Here is a 20,721-nt window from a genome sequence, read left to right on the forward strand (position 1 = left end):
AATGAGAACTATTCATCTGGTTCAGATCACAGGATTGTTGTGGGTACACATTTCTGATGGACTGTGCATGTCTGATAGCTCTGATCTAATCCAATTCTTTTGTTTTACAAATGAGGGCAATGAGACCCTGAGATTACACATGTAAATAACAGAGCTGGAATTTGTACCTTATATCATATAATTTTTAAGAAGGCCTTAAGGCAGAAAAGTAAAGGCTGGCCAGTATTTTTAATCAGGTTTTTGTTTTTTCCTTGGCAGTCACATTAATAGAACAAGGTTCACCTGGTTTCTTTAAAAAGTAAATACTAACAACAGTTGTCATTTGATGCCCACAAAGGCAAGTACAGTCCTTTGACCACATCATCTGAGATGTTCACTTAGAAGCACTACCAGGTTGCATTCTCCAGGCTACATTTATCACTGTTTCTTTTGGTCTTTTTTGACCACAATGATCCCTGTATGACAGTTATACTTGTGACACTTGTCATAACAGAGATTTGCCGATTATGACAGAGGGAAAGATCAGCTACTCAAGTCAGCATCTAGAAGAACTTTTATGCCAACCTTGGCACTTGCTGGTATCTATTAATTATACCCTCTCAAAGAGAAGTAGAATAATCCAGTATAACTAATTTTAACATAGAATAACAGTCATAGTAAGAAAGTGCTTTTCTGAAATCAATCTGAGTTATAATACAACCTTTTGATATCCTAATCAAATCATCTCCATACCAAATCAAGATGGGAATTTGATAAAAAAAAAATAGGATCAATGAACACTTGAGAAAACATGAGCTACATAGGTAGAGATAAAAGCAACAAGATTTCCATAGAGTAAAATGTTGCCTGACTAATCTATTAAGGTCCCCAAGTCTCCAAGATTCAGGATAATCTTCTATCCTACAAAAAAGGACACATTGCTAGAAATTAGGAAAGATGCAAAGCTTTGACAAGACACTGTTCCTATCCTCATGGATCCTATTATCTAGTGGGGAGTTATGATATGTTCACAAGGTAAAATTCTCAGCTCCATCAAATCCTAGCAGCCCTGTTAAACTCTGGGGCCTCAGTTTCCTTATCTATGAAATGAGAGGGTTGAACTAGATAACTTCCAAGGTCTCTTCCAACACTCAATTTAGGAGTCTAAAATATACATAATATCAAATAACAGTCAGGAAATGTATTAGAGAAATATCCCCAAAAGTACTAAATGAGAATGATAAGGTGGGATTGAGGGGAAAAGACATTACTGACCTGGAGGGAAGCATCAGGAAACCTTGCCCTGGATCATCAAAGTCTGTGCAAACTACAGGTCAAAGTGCAGTGACTCAATCCCAAATTGGCCTAAATCCCAGAGGGCTCTCAAAAGGCTGACTTGTTTCTACAGATGACTGGCCTGGCAGGTCAAGGAGCCAGACTTCCTTTCCTTCTCTGCCTCTCTTCTTTAGGTACCTTATCATCCTAGAAGAATATTCAGTTAAGGAAGCAAGGAGGAAAATAATGGTAGATATATGGGTAGAATCCTACCTAAATCCAATCAGGTTAGACATGATACTTGCTTCTTGTAATCATTAAAACAAGAAAGACTTAACTGATATATTATTGTCTTCCTAAAAGAGTGAGGAGGTGAAAGGCAAGTTTGCCATCACTTTGACAATTATCTACTTGGATGTGTTAATCTTGTTTTAGGTATTATCTAGGAAAAAAAGAGACCAGAATCTTTGTCTCCCCAAAGGAGAAGTCCAGACTTCAAATGGAATTTCTAGTTCATTGACCCTGAGTCCATTGCTTTATGTTTGCCCTAAATGCTGCTTTTCTGGCTTTCAAGACATCTTCCTTCAGTTTATATTTGACATTTTACTACCTAGAGAAGTTTAATATCATATGTCCTCTCTGTCTCCCAGATCTCTTGTGAAAGTTATCTAGTCATATTAAAAAGAAAAAACCAACAACTAGCAGAAGCAGAATTTAATCCCAGGTCCTCTGACTCCTGATCCTTTGCTCTTTCCATTCCTCACCCTCACCTGTCATATAGAATGTACCTCCTTGAGAACAGGTCTGTTTACTTTTCATCTTTATATCATCCTCTACCAGAGTGCCTTAGACATAACAAAGTATTTAAGGAATGTTTGTTGAAACTGAATTTTTATGGAATTCATTATACTGTTGTGTCTAATTTCACAGAATCCCACAGTGACTCAATTTTTTAAAAATATTTTCTTCTGTGAAATTTGGGAGAATCCAAATAAATTCTATCCACTCAGTCTTACATCAGAGTAGAATATTTTTCCTTTACAGAAATCATGCTGCCTGCCCCTCATAAATTTTAAGTATTGAGAGATGCAATTCTAACTCTGATTGGCTACCAATACCTTGATTTGATGTGGATATGAAATGACCATATCAAGAAGCTTCACTTTAACTCTAACTCTGAATTCAGATAAGCATCACCTGAAATCTCACTGCAAATTATTCCTATTAGAATCAAGGTCTTATAGCCTCCTTTTTCTTCTCTCAGACTCAATTTCCCTGGAAAACAAAGCAGTCTGAAGCAAATGAAATGATAAAATTGTTGGCAGAGGCATTCAAATGAAAATATAAAGTAAAGCATATAATTAAAGGCACCGGTTAGGGATCATTCATTCTATAATCTACATTTAGAAGGTCACATCTCCTGAAATCTCTATAACAGGATTTTTAATGCCTTAACCAAGGGAAGCTTTTAAACCAAGTTATAAACAGATGATGGTGAGTGTTTTCTAGTAATCTGTTTTTTAACTCCACCATTCTATTCTGTCACCAGAAAATTACAAGTACAACTTAAACCATTTCTGATATTCCTGCTGAGAATTCTTCAGCAGTGACCAAATACTTAATAAGATGTATTCCCAAACCAGTTCCAATAACCCTGGCATGCAAAGTTAACTTCAATGTTCATTTCAAGGGTCATTAGAAACACTGAATGAGGTGTAGAAAGAATACTCATTGAAAAAGTCCTAGGGGCGGCTAGGTGACACAGTGGATAGAGCACTGCCGTGGAGTCAGGAATACCTGAGTTCAAATCTGGTCTTAGACACTTAATAATTACCTAGCTGTGTGGCCTTGGGCAAGCCACTTAACCATTTGCCTTGCAAAAAGTAAAAAAAGAAAAAGTCCTGAAATTCGTGAAGAAAAAATAAATCCTACTGCTTACAAAGGCTTGACTTTGGGTGATCCCCTTTCTAAGTCTGTAGAAACCTATCATCTCTTTAGAATAATATTTTTAAATTCATAAAATAAAATGCAGAAGATTATAAAAGGAATTAATTATATTGAGGTATCAAAATAGTAAAAGTTGGCAGAACCCTTATTAAGAAACCCTGGGTTAAAGAAACTAGGACTATTTAGAGATTACTTGAAGAGGTTGAAAAGAGGAGTGACAGCAGTTTTCTTAAATATTTGAACAATTGAACATAATTTCTTTGCTCCTAGACAGTAGAACAAATATAAGGTGGAATCTCTAGGGAGAAGAATTTCATTTCAATTGAGGAAAGACCCTAACTAACTAACACTGTCTCAAGATGGAATGGACTGCCTTGGTAAATACTAAGTTTCCTATCTTAACTTTCACCAAACAAACCACTTTATCAAGAAGGCTGGTTAGAGGATTCAAGCTTTTGATAAGGACTGGACATGGTGACATTTAAGGGATCTTCCAGTTCTCAAATTTCATGATTCTAAGATTACCTTCCATGCTTTACAGTCTGGCCCCCACAAATGAGGGAACTGAGACTTAGGGGGGAAAAAAGTGACTTTCCCATGATCACACAGTATTTTAAGTGCCTGAGATACAATTTGAACCACAGTTGGACTCCAAGTAAACTCAATGCACTCACCAAATTAATTCAATTTTCAGCTTTCAGTAGAATAAGAAAAAACTTTCACAAAATATCTTCACACCAATTAAATATTTTTTAGTTATCCACTCTATGCCTGGCACAAAACTAATAGTAAATTCACATTTATACAGGGTTTCCCAAATTCTTTCTTTGCTAAGCGTTTGGGTACACCCTATATAATACTTTGCCCTGAGAAGGAGACATAATGCAAATATTACAATTATCATTTCCTTTCCCTTTTCCTTTTAAAGTTCTTTTGTGGTCTTCAGCCTTTATAATGAAGACACAACATTCAAATCTCCATTTTCCAAAGAGGAAACAGATTCTGAGAGAGGAGGGACTGTCTATTTTTGCCTTTCTTTGTATTCCCAGCTCTTAGAACACTGTTTAATAAATGCTTGCTGAAAATTGTATGATAATCAATTATGATGGACTCAGCTCCCCTCAGCAGTTCAGTGATCAAGGACAATTCTAAAAAACTTGTGATGGAAAATGTCATCTACATCCAGAGAAAAAACTATGGAATCTGAATGCAGACCAAAGCATACTATATTCATTAAATTTTTTTCGTTCTCATGGTTTTTATTTTTGTTCTGATTCTTCTTTCATAACATGACAAAAATATTTTAATTGTACTTTATGTAAGTATTTCTTATTCTATTGAAAGATGAAAATTGAATTAATTTGGCTAGTGGAGTCCAATTGTGGTTCAAATTCTTTCTCAGACACTTAAAATTCTAGCCATGTGACCATGGGAAAGTCATTTAACTTTTCTAAGCCTCAGTATCCTCATATGTAAAATGAGGAGACCAGATTGCAAATGGCAGAAAAATTTGGAACACAAAATCCTACAAAAAATGAATATTGAAAACTATCTTTACATGTAATTGGAAAAAGATCATTTTTTTTTAAATTTTAAAGATAAAACTTAAGAAAATAGGACATAGTAAAAAAGCCAAGAGAAGGAAAGGTCACAATGATGGAAGAAGCCTAAGATCAGAGTAGCTGGGTGAGGAGAGGATGGATAAAACTGGACAATAAAGAAACCATTTCACTAGAATAGGGTTTTTTTTAGGTTTTTGCAAGGCAGATGGGGTTAAGTGGCTTGCCCAAGGCCACACAGCTAGGTAATTATTAAGTGTCTGAGACAGATTTGAACCCAGGTACTCCTGACTCCAGGGCCGGTGCTTTATCCACTGCCCACTGCGCCACCTAGCCACCCCTAGAATAGTTTTTATTTGTACTTAGGAGACAGTAATAGGAGGTCAGATGTCTGCCTATCAATAAGGTTCAAACCTCATTGAAAATATTTCTGAAAGTGTCAAACATAGCTTAAAATTGTACTAAGGCTTTCAAAATATCTGGTACAAGTCTACAATTTCTTACCAAAAGAGAGTGAAAATTAATCACACTAATTTTTCTTTAAAAACTAGCTATTTTCACAGTGGGCTTAGATCATCATTTATGACAAGATCATATAGAAGTTTATAGAGTGACTATCAGAAATATGTAATCATTCCAGAAAGGGAATGAATTTTTTTTTAAATTAATAAATTGCTGATTTGAATTTTACTTCTCTTTTCTAAAAGCTAAATGCAGATAAATTCTGGTTAAAGACCCAGTCAGTTGTATTTGGGTAAATTAGTGTTTTAGCATATAGATCAGGGCAGAAAATGCCAAATCACAAAACCAAATCACAATGAAATCTCACCAGTAGGTCACAATTTTGGAATTTATAATCTTTAGTCCAGGAAGGAAACAAGTTTTCATTATCTGTAAAGAAAAGCATTTGCTAATGGAACAAATAACATGAAATGAGGCAAGTTCAAGTCCATAATAGGTTAATAAGTTTTAATGATTTTTTACACCTTACTTATTTGTATGTAAATGACCTTGCTAATTACAAACAGATCTTATCTAATCACTAAAATAGTCATTTAGAGTAATTTAATAGAGGCCAAAAGCTCACACACACACCTCAAAAACTCCTGAGGGCATCATAGTAGAGTTCAGTATAATAATGACAGCTAGTCAAAATAATAATTGGCTTTATAAAATACTTTATAAAAACAAAACACTTTACCTAAATTAAGCACATCCTAAAAGAGGCAGCTATGTAAAAGTATAAAAAGCAAAAGTTGATTTCCTTAACCCCTTTAAGCCTCAATTTCTTCAACTGTTAAAAAGACAAGTGGTTGAACTAAATAATCAGAGATCCTTTTCAGTTCTAAATCTATAAGGTCCCATATACTAAACCTATGGTCCTATGCATCTTCAAAAAAGACCTTTGAGGTAAGTACTCCAAATATTATGTATTAAATTTAAAAAGTTAAGTTCTTCTTCTGTGCCAGGCACTGTTTCATACCCTGGAAATATAAAAACAAAACAACATGGGCCCTGCCTTCAAGGACCTTAATTGCTAAGGGCAGGGAACAACAAGATTAAGATGGAGCTTTAAGGCTTGCAAAATGCTCTACAAACAAACTCTGGGGAGAAGTAGTATTCTATTTAGCTGCCTATAGGACCCTATGAGGGTCCGTGTACACCAGTGAGTAGGAAAATATAAAAAAGAAAAAGAAAAATTCAGATAAAATGCAATAGAAGAACATAAACAAAGGAAAGCTCATTTTCAGCATCAGAAGAAGGCTTCATGGAGAAAGTGGCATCTATACTTGGTTTGAAAGAAAGAAAAACTAGGCAGAGTTTAAAAGAGTGAATAAATGACCCAAAGGACACCAAAAGGCACAACTAGTAGTTCAGTGAATAGATCACAGGATCTTCGAAAAGTTGGAAAGCATGTAATCCTTTTAATTTAACAATGACAAATGACTCAGTGACAAAAAAAGACTTTGCTGAGGATCATAAAGAAGGAGGAGAGGCAAGATGAACAAAAGCAGAGTGAGGAATAAATTGAAAAATGCTGAAGGAGTAGGATGCAGCTAGCCTGGAGGGTTTTCTTTTTTTTTTAGTTTTTTTTGTAAAGCAGTGGGGTTAAGTGACTTGCCCAAGGTCACACAGATAATTATTGAGTGTCTGAGGCCAGATTTGAACTCAGGTACTCCTGACTCCAGGGCTGGTGCTCTATCCACTGCACTACCTAGCTGCCCCTGGAGGGTTTTCTTATCAAAATTAATCTGAGGAATTTGAACTTCATCTAAAATGACAATCAAAAAAAAATACCCATTCCAAATAAGTAGGGATCTAGGTCTTTCAATTTTGAAAGAGTTTCTTCCTGTCTTAATTTTTCAGATTGAATTTTCCCCCATTAAATTCCCAAACAACTAATATCTGGGTTTGACCCACTCAATCAAGCATTTTCTGGCTCCTAGAGAGAACGAGGTGTGTATAGAGAAATTTGTAACACTAAACAGCTAAATTAGATACAAGGCAAGCAATTTAGAACTCATTCTGTGGATGAATTCAAACCCAGGGGGGAAAAAAAGTACTGTGCACCTGAACTCTGCAGGTGAATCTCAAACTCTTAAGAAAATGCCTTCTGGTAACTCCACTGATAACAAAGACACATTATAACAACCAAAGAAATAAAGAGACTTCTTTGGTTATGAAGCCTTTTGCAAGTTTGTGCATACAGATACTCTCTGAACAATAAATACATTATGCACAGACTCAAAACAGGAGACTGTTAATCTTGAAAGCTTTCCCTGATCACCAGAAGAGGAAAATAAAGGAAAGATGACTAACATGGTTTTCCCCAAGAACTGGTCATGTTTGTTTAAGTTTAACACATTCTCTAGATTGTGGTTTTTCTTCACCCCCTTCCCCCCCACCACCAGAGGACTAGTGGCCAGAGGAAACTGATTCAAAATCCTCATAATGAAGATGAAAGTACCAAAATGTCAGTAAGAGTATAACAGTTTCTCTCTTGAAAGATTTTTATTTGATGTCTTTCTTTCATGTTTTGTAGTTCATAGATTCTTCCTTTAATGCTTTGGGGACCATTTAGTCAATCCCTCATTTTTATAGATAAGGAAGCTTGAAGACCAGAGACTTTAACTTGCACATAGCTAACAAGCAAACAGAATCTGGATACAAACTCTGGTGTCTCATTCATCATGCCATTCAATAAACACTTTTTTTAAATGCCTACTTAAAGTAAGAAGTACTAGGTTGTGGTAGTGGATAGAGTGTACTGGTAATGAAGGACCTGAGTTCAAATCATACCTCAGATACTTGACACATACCAGCTGTCTGACCTTGGGTAAATCACTTAATCCTGATTGTCTAGCACCCAGGACTCCTGGGTTATTGGACATAGATGATTCTGGATGAAAAAGTGAGGCTGGTGACTTAGTACAGCACTCCCTCATTTAAATTCAATTTATGTTTTCACTTCCCTGATGCCAAGGTTCTCCTGTAGAACAAAGGACAAAAAACAACAATTAAATGCCTACTGAATATTATGCACTAAGAAACATACAAATTTTCAGTGGTAACAAGTCCTTGCCCCCTCAAGGAGATGATTTATTAGTTGAGTAGGAGTAAGGCAAAAATAATAAAAAAATATTCATAGGATTCTCAGAGGTAATCTAGGCTACTTCCCTCATTTTACAGATAAGGAAAATGAGAGCTAAGGGAAGAGTGATTTGACCTCAGTCATGAAAATATTAAGTACAAGAGCTAAGATTTGAACCTAGGTCCTTTGACTACAAAACCTTTAGAACTGAATCCAATTGAATGGAAGTGCATCAGAGAGGTACAGAACAAAATTAGATTATTTTAGGGCTGCATTAAAATAATTATTCAAGGTCCACCTCCAAAATAAAAAATATAGTCTGTTCAGTAGACAGCACTACTTGAGGGCTCCAGGATCAAGGTTCTTAGATAGAAAAATTTGCCTCATAACTTCTTAGAAAGTGGGGGGAGATGAGTCATTTTTACAGGCAAAGGCACAATGCTCCAAAGCAAATACAAAACAATAAAGTGACAACACAACAGTAAAGGTGGGGTGCATACTGACTAGTCTGCATCATACAGAGCAAATGCGTCCCACAGATCAATTGAAAATTCCATACAATATGCTCTGTCCATAATACTACTTAAAAATACCAAAGAAAATTAACATCAATGAGATTCAAGCAAATTATCGTTTTATTTTTTCACTTGTGAAAATTAAAACCCACAGGAGAGCCACATAAAATTGCACTGCAAGCCTTATATGGTCTGCCAGCTGTATTTTGGTCAGCCCTGGTATAGGAAGTTCAAAGGTCCAAGATATGATAATTATTCTATTATCCCATAAAAGAAAGAGAAGAAAGTACTTTATTCTTTTCAGACTAAGAGGGCCATTAATAACAGATTCTACTGCTTATTTCCTAAAAAGTATTTCAAGTCTAATCCCCTCTATTTACAGATGAAGAAACTGAGACATAGACAGATTAAGTGGTTTGCTAAGGGTGACAAAAAAGGAAAATGACTCTAAAATGGGATTTGAACTATCTGATTTCCAAATCTAGTACTACATCCACTATACTATACTACTTCCCTATATTGAAACAGGGCCAAGACATCAGGAAAGTGATGCCATGAATTGCAAATGAACTGAATTTAAGTAAGAGAGGGTTATGCAAAAGTTACCAGTCTAACTTTTTTCCTCCAGGGTGGTCTAGTCAGATATAGATCAGGGCAAAGGGAGATGGTCCCCCAGATACAGTGAGAGAGAGACCTACGTCTTTTTAAACTAAGGTTTCTCAGATCTCAGTTTGGCTGAGGCAAAACCCATTCAGAGATTAAGGTAGGGATAGATTAGGAAGGATGCAAAGAAAATCCCTTTCCTGAATGAAAAACAAACAAAAACAATCTAGGAGGAGAAGATCTTTGGGGTTTTTGATCAAAATGACACAATTACTATTTATATTTACTCTGAACAATCAGGGCCAAGGACCAAGTTGAGTTAGAACTGGGATCTCTTACTGGGCAAAGAGAGCCAGAGTGATTTGAGTTTTAGACAAGGTCTTTTAAGAAAGAAATCTACCCTTAAATCCCAAGATATCTTGTAAGGTTTCAGAGCTCAAAAGCTTTTCAGGGACAGCTAGGTGATGCAGTGGAAAGAGCCCGTGGAGTCAAGAGGACTCCAGACACTAGATATTTAGAAGTTGTATGACTTTGGGCAAGTCACTTAACTCCACTGCCTCACAAAAAAAAGAGAAAAAAATAAAATTGCTTTTTTAAAAAGATTTCTCAACATCATCATGATGTCCAGCATCATGAAGGACAAATCTCAGAGGAAATAGTGGAGGTCAGAAGATCAGTAATGGATAAAGAATGAATATGATGGTCTAGTAAATGGTAAATGGGGCTTGGACAGTAGCAGGAGTAGATGGAAGGAAAGAATGTTGGAAAAATTGTTGGCTAACAATAGTGCTTACCTAAATTAGTCTTCCAACCTTCAATTTCTTTCCCCTCAGTTCTCACTTTGGTGCTGCTATCAGATACACACACACACACACACACACACACTCTCTCTCTCTCTCTCTCTCTCTCTCTCTCTCTCTCTCTCTCTCTCTCTTCTGATATTTTTTACTCTTCTATTCAAGTCTTTAAAAGCTTACAAATGGTTGGGCCAGGAGGAAGAAACAGTGAGCCACAATTCTCATTTATGCCCCTTGGTGGTTACTTCTCTTCTTCCCCTAATACTCACTCTAGTTCCTGAATTGAGATTGTGTTATCAACCCTGAATGGCAGCACTTCATCTAAACAAGTTTGGCCAAGGTACAACAGAAAGAATGATGAGATAGAAAGAAACACTAATCTTGGAGTTCAAAGCCCTGGGTTTGAAACTGGCTAAAACACTGACAACTTGTGAAATAATCTCAGGCTTCTGACCTATTTAATATTTAACCTCTGTGAGCCTCAGTTTTCTCATCTATAAAATAAGGATAATAACACTCTAACCAGCTTCACCACAGGACCACTGTGAGAAAGGTGCTAAGTAAACCACAAAACCTTACATTAATAGGATCTATCATTATTTGTAAAGGCAAATAATTGTTCCTTGAGTATCTGAAGTTTGACTGAATGTTCCAAATTATAGGAATATTTACCCTTCGACTTAAACAAAGTTGAATCTACTATGGAGAACCATGCTAGAACCAAGAAAACAGATGAGTAAGGTATAGGATGGGGATGACAAACAGTCTTGTTAAGCTGGACCTTGGTATATGTGGCCAAGTAGGGTTTTACCAGTTTTTGAAAGGGGGGGGGGGGATCCTGCTTCCTAATTCAGAAAAAGGATTCAGAGCATTTTTTTATTTTGCAGATCTTAAGGAAACACTGAAAGGCTTTTCATCAGGTTTGTGGTTCTTCATCCTCAAATAATTCCATGACAAAAGGAAGGCTAAGTCATGATTTGCAACTGAATTGGATTTAAGTGAGGGAAGGTAGTACAGAGTCATCAGTCTCACTTTTTCCTCCAGAATCAACTGGGTCCAGTGGCAAGATATAGATTAGGATAAAGACATAAGGCAGGGGGAAATTTTGGCCTTTTTAAGAACTTTCCCAGGTCTGTTTGACTGAGGTAATGCCCATCCAGTGATTAAAGTTAGGTAGGTAAGAAATTAGGTAAGAAATGACCTCTTTTTATCTAGTCAAAAAAAATATCCTGGGAGAGGAAGAGCCTCAGGGTTTCTGACCAAAACAGAAACAATTGCTATTTGCATTGACTCAGAGCAATCAAGGTCCATGCAAAAATCAAGTTATGCTTGGATTGGAACCTATAGCTGGTCAAAGAGAACCAGTAATTTGAGTTTAAGGCATGTGCCTTAAGAAAGACATCTAGATTTTAAACTCCAAGATATCTTAAAAAGCAGCATCATGAAGGACAAATGTTAGAGAGGAAAAGTAGAGGTCAAAAGACCACTAGAGGGGAGGCTAGGTGGCATAGTGGATAAAGCACTGGCCCCGGAGTCAGGAGTACCTGAGTTCAAATCTGCTCTCAGACACTTAATAATTACCTAGCTGTGTGGCCTTGGACAAGCCACTTAACCCCATTTGCCTTGCAAAAAAAACCCTAAAAAGAAAACAAAAAAAAAGACCACTAGAGGGTAAAAAAAATGACAATTAGGGCCTGGATTAAGATGGTGTCTGTAGTAGGAATGGGGAAAGGAAAAGAAAGGAATAATAGGAAAAACTGGAAGCTTAACAGCAGTTTCATAAATGATTTGGGGTGACAGGGAAGGGATCAGAGAGAAGGTATAGAGAAACTGTGGGGGTTAAAAAACAAAGTATCAAGAATTATTTGAGGGAAGGATTACAATGTAAAATCTGAAACTCCCCTAGTGCCTAATACTTAGAAGGCACCTGATACATATTTACTGAATGAAGAAATGAATGAGACAATTTAAGTTCTGTTACTTGTTTGCTGGCCCTATGACCTTCAGCAAGTCAGGTAAAAGTCTCTAGTCCTCAAGTTTCTTCATCTGTAAAATGAGGGAGCTTAACTAGCTGGCCTCCAAAGTCCTTTCCATTCTCTCATAGGGGAGAAGACAGGAGAGCAGATTAGGAAAACAGAAATCAAAAAAAATCAACTCAACATTAATAAGTAACAATTTTATGAAAGACTGTGAAGGTTATAAAGCTATTCTTAAATGGCAAAGACCCTATCACAAATTAACTTATATTCAATTAGTCTGAAAGTCAAAAGGGACAGATTCTTGGGGAAACAACTCAATTTGGACACACTAATTTTGAAGTGATGATCATCTAGGTGGAGAAGTTCCATAGGAAATATGAAATAGAAGTCTGAGACTTTGTAATAAAAAATTTTAAATCAATCTGAATAAAGATAGCTAAGAAGTGAGACTATTCAAATAAATGAATGTAAGGGCAAAGGAAAAAAAAGACACAAAATAGAATGTTGGAAAATAATAAAGGGAAATAAGAAGGTTAAAAAAGGGTAAGAAAAGAAGACAAGAAGTGGTATTCAGAGATATAAAAAAAGAAGCAGGTGAATGCAGACTCTAGGAAGCCAAAGGAAAACATAGGGAGACTAAGCATGTGGAAAGTAAGAGTTGTTTGGGTAACTGAAAAAATGAATGACTTACTTGCCCAGTCTTATAACCTAGTATGTATCAGAGGCCATACAGCACAACTTAGCATAAGAAATTAAATGGAAATCTTTTGGGAGTTTTTCAGAAGCCCACAGACATGTAATGGCCAGCAGACATTTCTCTGCAGAGAAAGCTTAGAAATTCAGAAATCATAACATATATGTAGAGTATTATATAATATCAACATATTTTATCCTTTAATACCATAATATTTCAGACTTCCATGGTCGGAAGGGAGGGCCAAAAATTTTTGTTCAGATTTTCCAGATGCGGGGAGAAGTGGTAACCCCCACCATATGGAAAGGATGACTATAGATGATTTCACAATGAAGAATGGAAAGATTTTTATAAACTAATTTTTATAAACTAAGGAGGAATGAAATGAGCAGAATAGGACAGTTTATATACAACAACAACAATGTCGTAAAGAGAAAAATTTCTAAAACCATATAGAACTACTATAGACACAATGATGCTATTATCCCAATGGAGAGATGATTAAGAAGTGCAGAATGAGTGAGTCAGAGACACAGCAAGAGAGACAAATATTTATGTGTGATACATATATATCTACATACATATATATGTGTGTGTGTATATATATATATATATATTTGTATGCAATCATTGAGGGATTTTATTTTACTTGACTATGGATATTTGCTACCAGAAATTTGTTTTTGTTTTATTTTTTCCCCAAAGTAAGGAATGGGAGAGAAACTAGTTTTAAATTGTTTTTGTTTGTTTGTTTGCTCGTTTGTTTTTAATAAAAAAAAGGTCAGGGGTAGTATTAGAGATATGAAATGCTACACTTTTAGATGAGGTCATTGTATTATTAGCTTTGCTTAACTATTTAACCTTTAGACCTTCCATGAAGTGAGACTCATCTATCAAAATAATAACATATTGATAAAATATTTTAAAATTTTTAAAATAAATTTAAATAATTAAAAATCTTAAAACAGAATAGAGGTTGTTTACCTTGTTTGTGCCATGGACTCCCTTTGACAATCTGATAAAGCTTTTGGATCCCTTCTCAGAATGTTTTTAAATGCATAAGATAAAATACATGGAAGAACACAGAAATCAATTATTTTGAAATAATTTATCAAAATGTTCAAAAAAAGTTCATAAATTCTAGAAACCCCATTTTAGAGTTGTAGTTGAAAACTAACCATATCATCCATTCTCCATGGAGAAAGCAGAAATCCTTATTGGCCCACAAAGAATAAACTCCTCCCTGTTAACAGGAAGGCTGCCAGCTATGTTGGCAGACATGGAACAAGTTCATAGCAAATGTAGCATGCTCTAATCCCAAACACTAGTAATTCCATGACTACTATACCCCTAAGTCACTGGAAATCTCCTAAATCAATGTTTCTTAGGGGCAAATGTTGAATTATGTTCCAATGAAGTAGCAAATGTTTGTCTGCAACCCAGACAAATTTGAAGTTCCAAATTTAGCTTCTGTCACAGAGTTGAAATAAGCACAGGCTTCTAACTTTACTAGTTGCCATTCTTTTTTTTTTTTGCTCATTTTATTTTGTTTTATTTTTGCAAGGCAGTAGAGTTAAGTGGCTTGCCCAAGGCCACACAGCTAGGTAATTATTAAGTGTCTGAGGCCAGATTTGAACTCATGTACTCTTGACACCAGAGCCAGTGCTCTATCCACTGTGCCACCTAGCTGCCCCACTAGTTGCCATTCTTAAAAGTTTGAGGTAATTATTCAGATGTTCAATCATGTCCAACTCTGATGAAACCCATGGACCACAGTGCAAAGTTTCAAAGGAGATTTTTTGGCAAAGAAACTGAATTGGTTTGCCGATCCCTTCCTTTCTCCAGTGGACTAAGGCAAATAGAGGTTGATTGACCCAGTCACACAGCTAGCAAGTGTCTCGAGATCAAATGTAAACTCAGGTCTTCCTAACTCTAAGCCCAGGGTGACTTTGAACTACTTAGAAAAGTATAAATAGGAACCTGCAAATTGGAGACCTTCCTTCATAGAATAGCTATAGATATGCTGTTTTGACATTTCAGTCATGTTTGATTCTTCATGAACCCATTTGGAATTTTCTTGACAAAGATACTGGAGTGGTTTGCTATTTTCTTCTCCAGCTCCTTTTACAGATGAGGAACTAAGCTAAATGAGGTTAAGTGACTTGCCCAGGGTCACACAGTTAACAAGTCTGAGGTCAGATTTGGGGACGTTCTGTATTTATGGTTGTAATTGTAAGCTCCTGTTCTGTTTCCTTTTTTAGCTTTTGTATTCACTGTGTCTGACACCCAGTAGGTTATTTTGATTGACCATAGTTATTAATGACCTTTGTATACTGTCTTGCACAGAGTAAGTAGATGCTTAATATTGCCCTTCATAAATTAAATGTCCCCCCTTTCTTTCCCTTTTCCTCTTCTGACAGCAACTGTTTCTCCCATTCACACTATCAAAATCTGCTTTGGAAGAGGGATGGGGGAAGAAGATATGGCATCAGTCCACACAACCCAGGGTGAACTTAGAACAATGAGTTAGCCTCTCTAGGGTATTTATACTATATTCCTATCTCAAGGTTGAAAAAGAAGCTTTGTCTCAAAAGGAATTTCAAACTTAAGAGATGGAAGAAATGGGTGGGGAAGTAGAAGATAAGAGAAAGAAAAACAATTCTTCAGTACTATTTAAATCAAACTCCATAGATTTATTAACTACTCTAATCAGTCCTGATGCTACTACTGTCAACAAGTCTCTCATTTTCTACCATTTCATTTATAGGGTTTTCATGGACCATCTGGACAACATCATAGTTAGATGATAGTAAAGCTTTAGAGAATGATTCAAATAAATTCTCCATAAATCCAATTTATCCAATTCTTTTCTTCTGCTATAAAATGGGGAGGACAATTTTTCTAATACCAATTCCCCAAGATTCTTGTGAGAATAACATGAGATGAAGAATATAAAGTACGTTAAAATCTATATTAAATCTCAGCTCCATCATAATCCTTAAACTGTCAACTTTTGGATTATTCCACAGATCACTAGAACCAGAAAAGGAAAATGGGAGAAAAAGTTAAACTCAAAAATAAGTAAATCTAAACTCAATTCTTTCACAGGAAGATGGGCATATCCTTCAACAAACAATAGTTTTTTCCTTAAAAAAATCTACCATCATCCAATGGGACAGATAGACTCCTCAGGAGAGAGAGAGGCTGGCAGGGACCATGTTTTTTCAATTCTTTGTATCCTCCAGTGCTTAACAATGTCAGGCACATAGCAAACTCTTATCACTTGTCACTGATCTATTGATGGAAATAAAAAGGATACAGGATTTCCAGCCTCAATTCAAACTGCTAAAAACTACCTATATGACCCTGAACAAGTCACTTCCCCTGTTTCCTTACCAGGAAAATGACGGGAGCTGGACTAAGTATCAGAGTTCTTTCCAGTTCTAATCTAAATTTTAATAAAAATTCATCTATTTTTAATCTAAATCTAAATTATTTTGCCCATTTACGTCTTCATTCTAATCACATCAATACCATAAAATCAATGTTTCTTCAGTTCTTTATGAGGTTTTCATACACTCAAAACTTAATTTCATTTTTTCAGGGACCTGTGCCTTCATCTATGTGGGTACTTGCCCCTTTGTAAGGGTGAGCTCTAGACTAAACAAATAGTCTCTTTGAATGTTGCTGTGACCAAAAACATTATCATCCTTCCTCAGCCTGAGGAGTCTGAACCTAGCAAGGCTAGATCTAGGACAAGAGGCATGCTGTCCATAATCTGGTTATATTTGAAGTTTTTCCAGGTTGGAATGACTGCCTGGTGCAGCCTTCAAAAACTAAGCGTCATTTCTATACCACAATGAGGCATCAGAGGAGGACTTTGGTGGAGGTCAAACTTACATATTATTTTCAAATGCCCCTTCCACCAAAATGTTTTTTAAAGTCTACAATGCAATTGTCAACCTTAGGATGTAATGTTTATATTAGAAGAAGCAAGAGCATATAGTAAAGAAAAGGCTGTACTTGGAATCTAAAGAGCTTTAAATTCTGGTTCTTCTACCACTTCTGTGAAATCAAGTCAATCATTTCCCTCCTCTGTGATCTTAGAAAAATCACTTTCCTTCTTTGTGCCTCTAGTTCCTCGTCTATGAAAGGTGTTGAACAAGACCAGTTTGTCTTAACCTGTGAAATTGTTTTGTTTTGTTTTGTTTTTTTGTAAAGATTGTCAATTGTGGGGTGGTTAGGTGAGAGTTGTGAGAGTAATCATAAACCCCCCCTTTCCCCTCAAAAAAAAAGATGAGAAACCTCAAGAATAGTGAAAGAGAAAAAAGGGGGTGGCTAGGTGGCTTAGTGAGTGGATAGAACACCTGCCTTGGAGTCAGGAGTACCTGGGTTCAAATCCGGTCTCAGACACTTAATAATTACCTAGCTGTGTGGCCTTGGGCAAGCCACTTAACCCCATTGCCTTGCAAAAAAAAAAAAGAGTGTCAATTGTTTTCTTCCTGATCCTCCATATTTTATTTTATGCCTTATCCTAAAAGGGGGTCCATAGTTTCCTCAAACTCTGAAAGGCATCCATGACACAAGAGTTAGCTGGTGGGGTGGAGTGGGGTAGGGGATACATTGGATCAGGAAGATCTGATTTTAAATTTGTTTCGGATATCTACCAACAATATGACCCTAAGTCATTTAATGCTTGTCTTTCTGTTTCCTCATTTGCAAAATGGGAATAATAATAATAATAATACCAAATTCCCAGTATTGTGAGGATCAAATATTAGACTGTAAAGAGCTTTGGAAAAAACCTTAAAGTCCTACATAAATGCTAGCTATAAACAAGGTTAAGAACTCCTGAACTAGATAATTACTTGCTTTTTTATATGGTACTTTAAAGAATTGCAAAGCCTTATAAGGTAGGTCATTATCAACCTCATTTTACAAACTAAATCATATCTAAGAGCTCTTCCAGCTCTAAAAATTCTATAAATCCTATGTATAGAATATTTTCAACTGAGCCTTTCTTAATCCTTAAATGTAGGAGGGTATTTCAAGTTTTCAAACAAGAAGGTAACATGATTTGATTCTGTTGACAATCAGAAAAAAAAGTGCAAGAAAATGCACTCCATGGTCTTGTTCCCTAAAAGTTAACTATTTTGGTCTAAAGTCATATTCTGTTATTGTTTTCCATAAAGCTTTAGGTGCTTTCCATATAACCAGAACAATTAAGTGAACTCCACAAAGGTCCATTTCTAGCAATGAAACAGGCTATGTCAGTGAGGGGATGAGGTGGAAAAGATGAAAGTGAGAAGGGGGAAAGAAACCGAGAGTACTTATACTTAGAAAATGTTTAAAGAAAATTAATTTCAGCCTGCCATTGATACAGATGTTGTAAACTAAGTAGCAACAAGCATGAGCATTTATTTCTGGAGGGCATTCTCTTAAATAAAGGATGTCATCCAATTGCTAATAAAAATGCACATATACTCCTATGTATTAATTTTCTAAATATCTCCCTTCGCTGTTCCATCTCCCCATTCCAGGTAGAAAGCAGCCCATGGCTGGCTTCTAATAGTAAACAACTGCATAGGGAAAAGAAAATAGAAAATTAATCTAGACCCTAGTAGGCTGATGCTAGAAACAAGGATACCAAAAAATGTCCTTGTTAAGTTGACTTTAAAATCTTACTTTTCAGGGCAGCTAGGTGGCACAGTAGATAGAGCACTGGCCCTGGAGTCAGGAGTACCTGAGTTCAAATCCAGCCTCAGACACTTAATAATTACCTAGCTGTGTAGCCTTGGGCAAGCCACTTAACCCCACTGCCTTGCAAAATCTAAAAAAAAAATCTTATTTTTCTATTGGTCTTCCACATCCTTATAAGTCAGTAATATGGACTTGATCCCATCAAATTCTATTCCTGGCTTCTAGCTATTGTTCATAAATTGTAGTATTCTTTCTTTTAAAAAGGAAAAGGGGGGGGAAATATTGGCCCATCCAGACTAAGTTAAGCACATTCATGCAGGCCACAGTGACACTAGATTAATTTTCCAAAACCTTAAGAATCCCTATTAGTCCTCACTTTGGAGAATGTGTAACACCTTAGAATACAGGTAAAACATTTCTTCAGGGACCCTCAAAGACCTGAAGAATCCATAAAATGGGCTATTCCTTCCTTTTAATCTGAAATTGAATGTCAAATTCATGTCACCCTGATTCCCAGAAAAGTGGGGTCAATCACATATATAGTAACCTTGCTTCTGTTGAGGGTGAAGTGTTCTAATTGTTTGCTCATCTGCCTTTAGAGAAAAAGTATAACAATATTTACCACACACAGGCAGAAAATCATCAACAGTTTTCAATCTGGTCCGGCTAACAAAGAAGTCCTTCCAGCAAGGAGACAATTTTTTATGGGAAAGTCAAGACATTAACCAAAACCACAGTTTATGAGTTGTGGCTAATAAAGTAATGTGATTGATTTTTCTTGTGTGGCCCAGAAAACTCTCTGAAGGCAGTTTCAGGAGGAGTTCCAAAAATGTTTTAAACAAGGGTAGAGTGGATGGAATAAGCCATAGATACCTCCTAAGGGGACCACTTTGAAGGACATTGTTTTGATTGTAAAAGTTTTGATGTGATTGCTTTAAAAAAAGTAACACCCAACTATAACTATTCAATCACAATGTATATAACCTAGAAAGATTACTGGAAAATCTAAGACTAGGGCAACAATGAGTTGGGAACCCTCCTAGCAAACGCTAGTGAAGAGTAAGACTTAAAAGTCTTGCTGTTTCAAATCCTGGCTTGGGCAGAACACTACCTCAAGGATCAGGATCAGAAAGGCCAGAGGGGAAAGAAAGAAAGCTAGACGACACTAAGATTCCTCAAGGCACCTCCTGATTCACAGCAGTCACGGATGGGAGTTGAAGAAGAGACTGGAGCTGTGGGACATCTTCCCAGTCAAGAGGTTTGAAAACTAGGAAATGAGGTTACCACCACATGCATGCATTTCCCGGGACTTGGAGACCCTTCCCCCACCCTCCTCAGGAAGGGAGGATGGCTCGCTAAGCAACATTTGAATCCATATGGGGAACGAGTAAGAGACCGGGACACCCTTTCTCCCACCCACCCCTCCGCCCTGTCTAGTCATTTCTCGCCCGGGAAGCCGAGGGGAGACCCTCAACTCTATTCGGGAGCTTGAGGGGAGGTGAGGGCGCGGTTCCAGGAGCCCCGGCCAAGCTCACCCTCCGGGTTCCAGGCGCGCCAGAAGCACTCTGGGGAGAGAGTGAGGGGAAGCTCACCTGCCAGGGGAATGAAGCCTTCCCGGGTGACCCCCAACTGTCCCTCCCACGAGTCCCGCAGCTCCCCTGCCAGCCACGCGTCCCCTCTCCAGCCCAAAGAGCACACACAACCCAGGGCCAGCCGCAGCCCCGGCCCCAGTCCCAACTTCACTCACCTCCCGGACTCCCGCCCCTGCCTGCCTCTGGCCCGTCCTGGGTGCGCCTCGGACTCCGGCTCCGGCTCCGGTTCCTGCTCCGCTCCTGGTCCTGCTCGTGCAGCCAAGCCAGTCGGGATCCCGGAGCAGGAGCCCAGCGCCTTAGGGATCGTGGGGGCAGGGCAAAGGGGGCCCCGCCCCCCCTGAGGAGGAGGAGGAGGAGGAGGAGGAGGTGCGGTTGGGGCGGGGCGAACCGGGCCGGGGAACTGCGGCCGCTGCCCCGGAGCAGCCCTGGGGGCAGTCGGTCTACACACAGGTTGACGTTTTCATCCGAGCTGGAAAGTTGGAGCATCTG

General features: G+C 37.4%; 1 protein-coding gene across 3 annotated transcripts in view; it reads right to left on the reverse strand.

The window, feature by feature from the left end:
* CGNL1 (cingulin like 1) overlaps nt 1-20,494 on the reverse strand; it is a 221,124-nt gene extending 200,630 nt beyond the window's left edge. The window contains exon 1 of one of the 3 annotated variants that reach the window (XM_074234587.1): nt 20,388-20,494. Coding sequence is in view for 2 of the 3 variants with exons in the window: in XM_074234586.1 (XP_074090687.1) it covers nt 13,925-13,938 (14 nt within the window). In the remaining variant the exon portion in view is untranslated. Of the gene's footprint in view, nt 1-1,254; nt 13,860-13,924; nt 19,132-20,387 lie in introns of those variants that run through there. The other 2 variants (XM_074234586.1, XM_074234585.1) reach the window with 2 other exon arrangements.
* Nucleotides 20,495-20,721: the final 227 nt, after the last annotated feature.

The sequence above is a fragment of the Macrotis lagotis genome, chromosome 4, assembly GCF_037893015.1.
Source record: "Macrotis lagotis isolate mMagLag1 chromosome 4, bilby.v1.9.chrom.fasta, whole genome shotgun sequence".
In the NCBI taxonomy this organism is placed as follows: domain Eukaryota; kingdom Metazoa; phylum Chordata; class Mammalia; order Peramelemorphia; family Peramelidae; genus Macrotis; species Macrotis lagotis.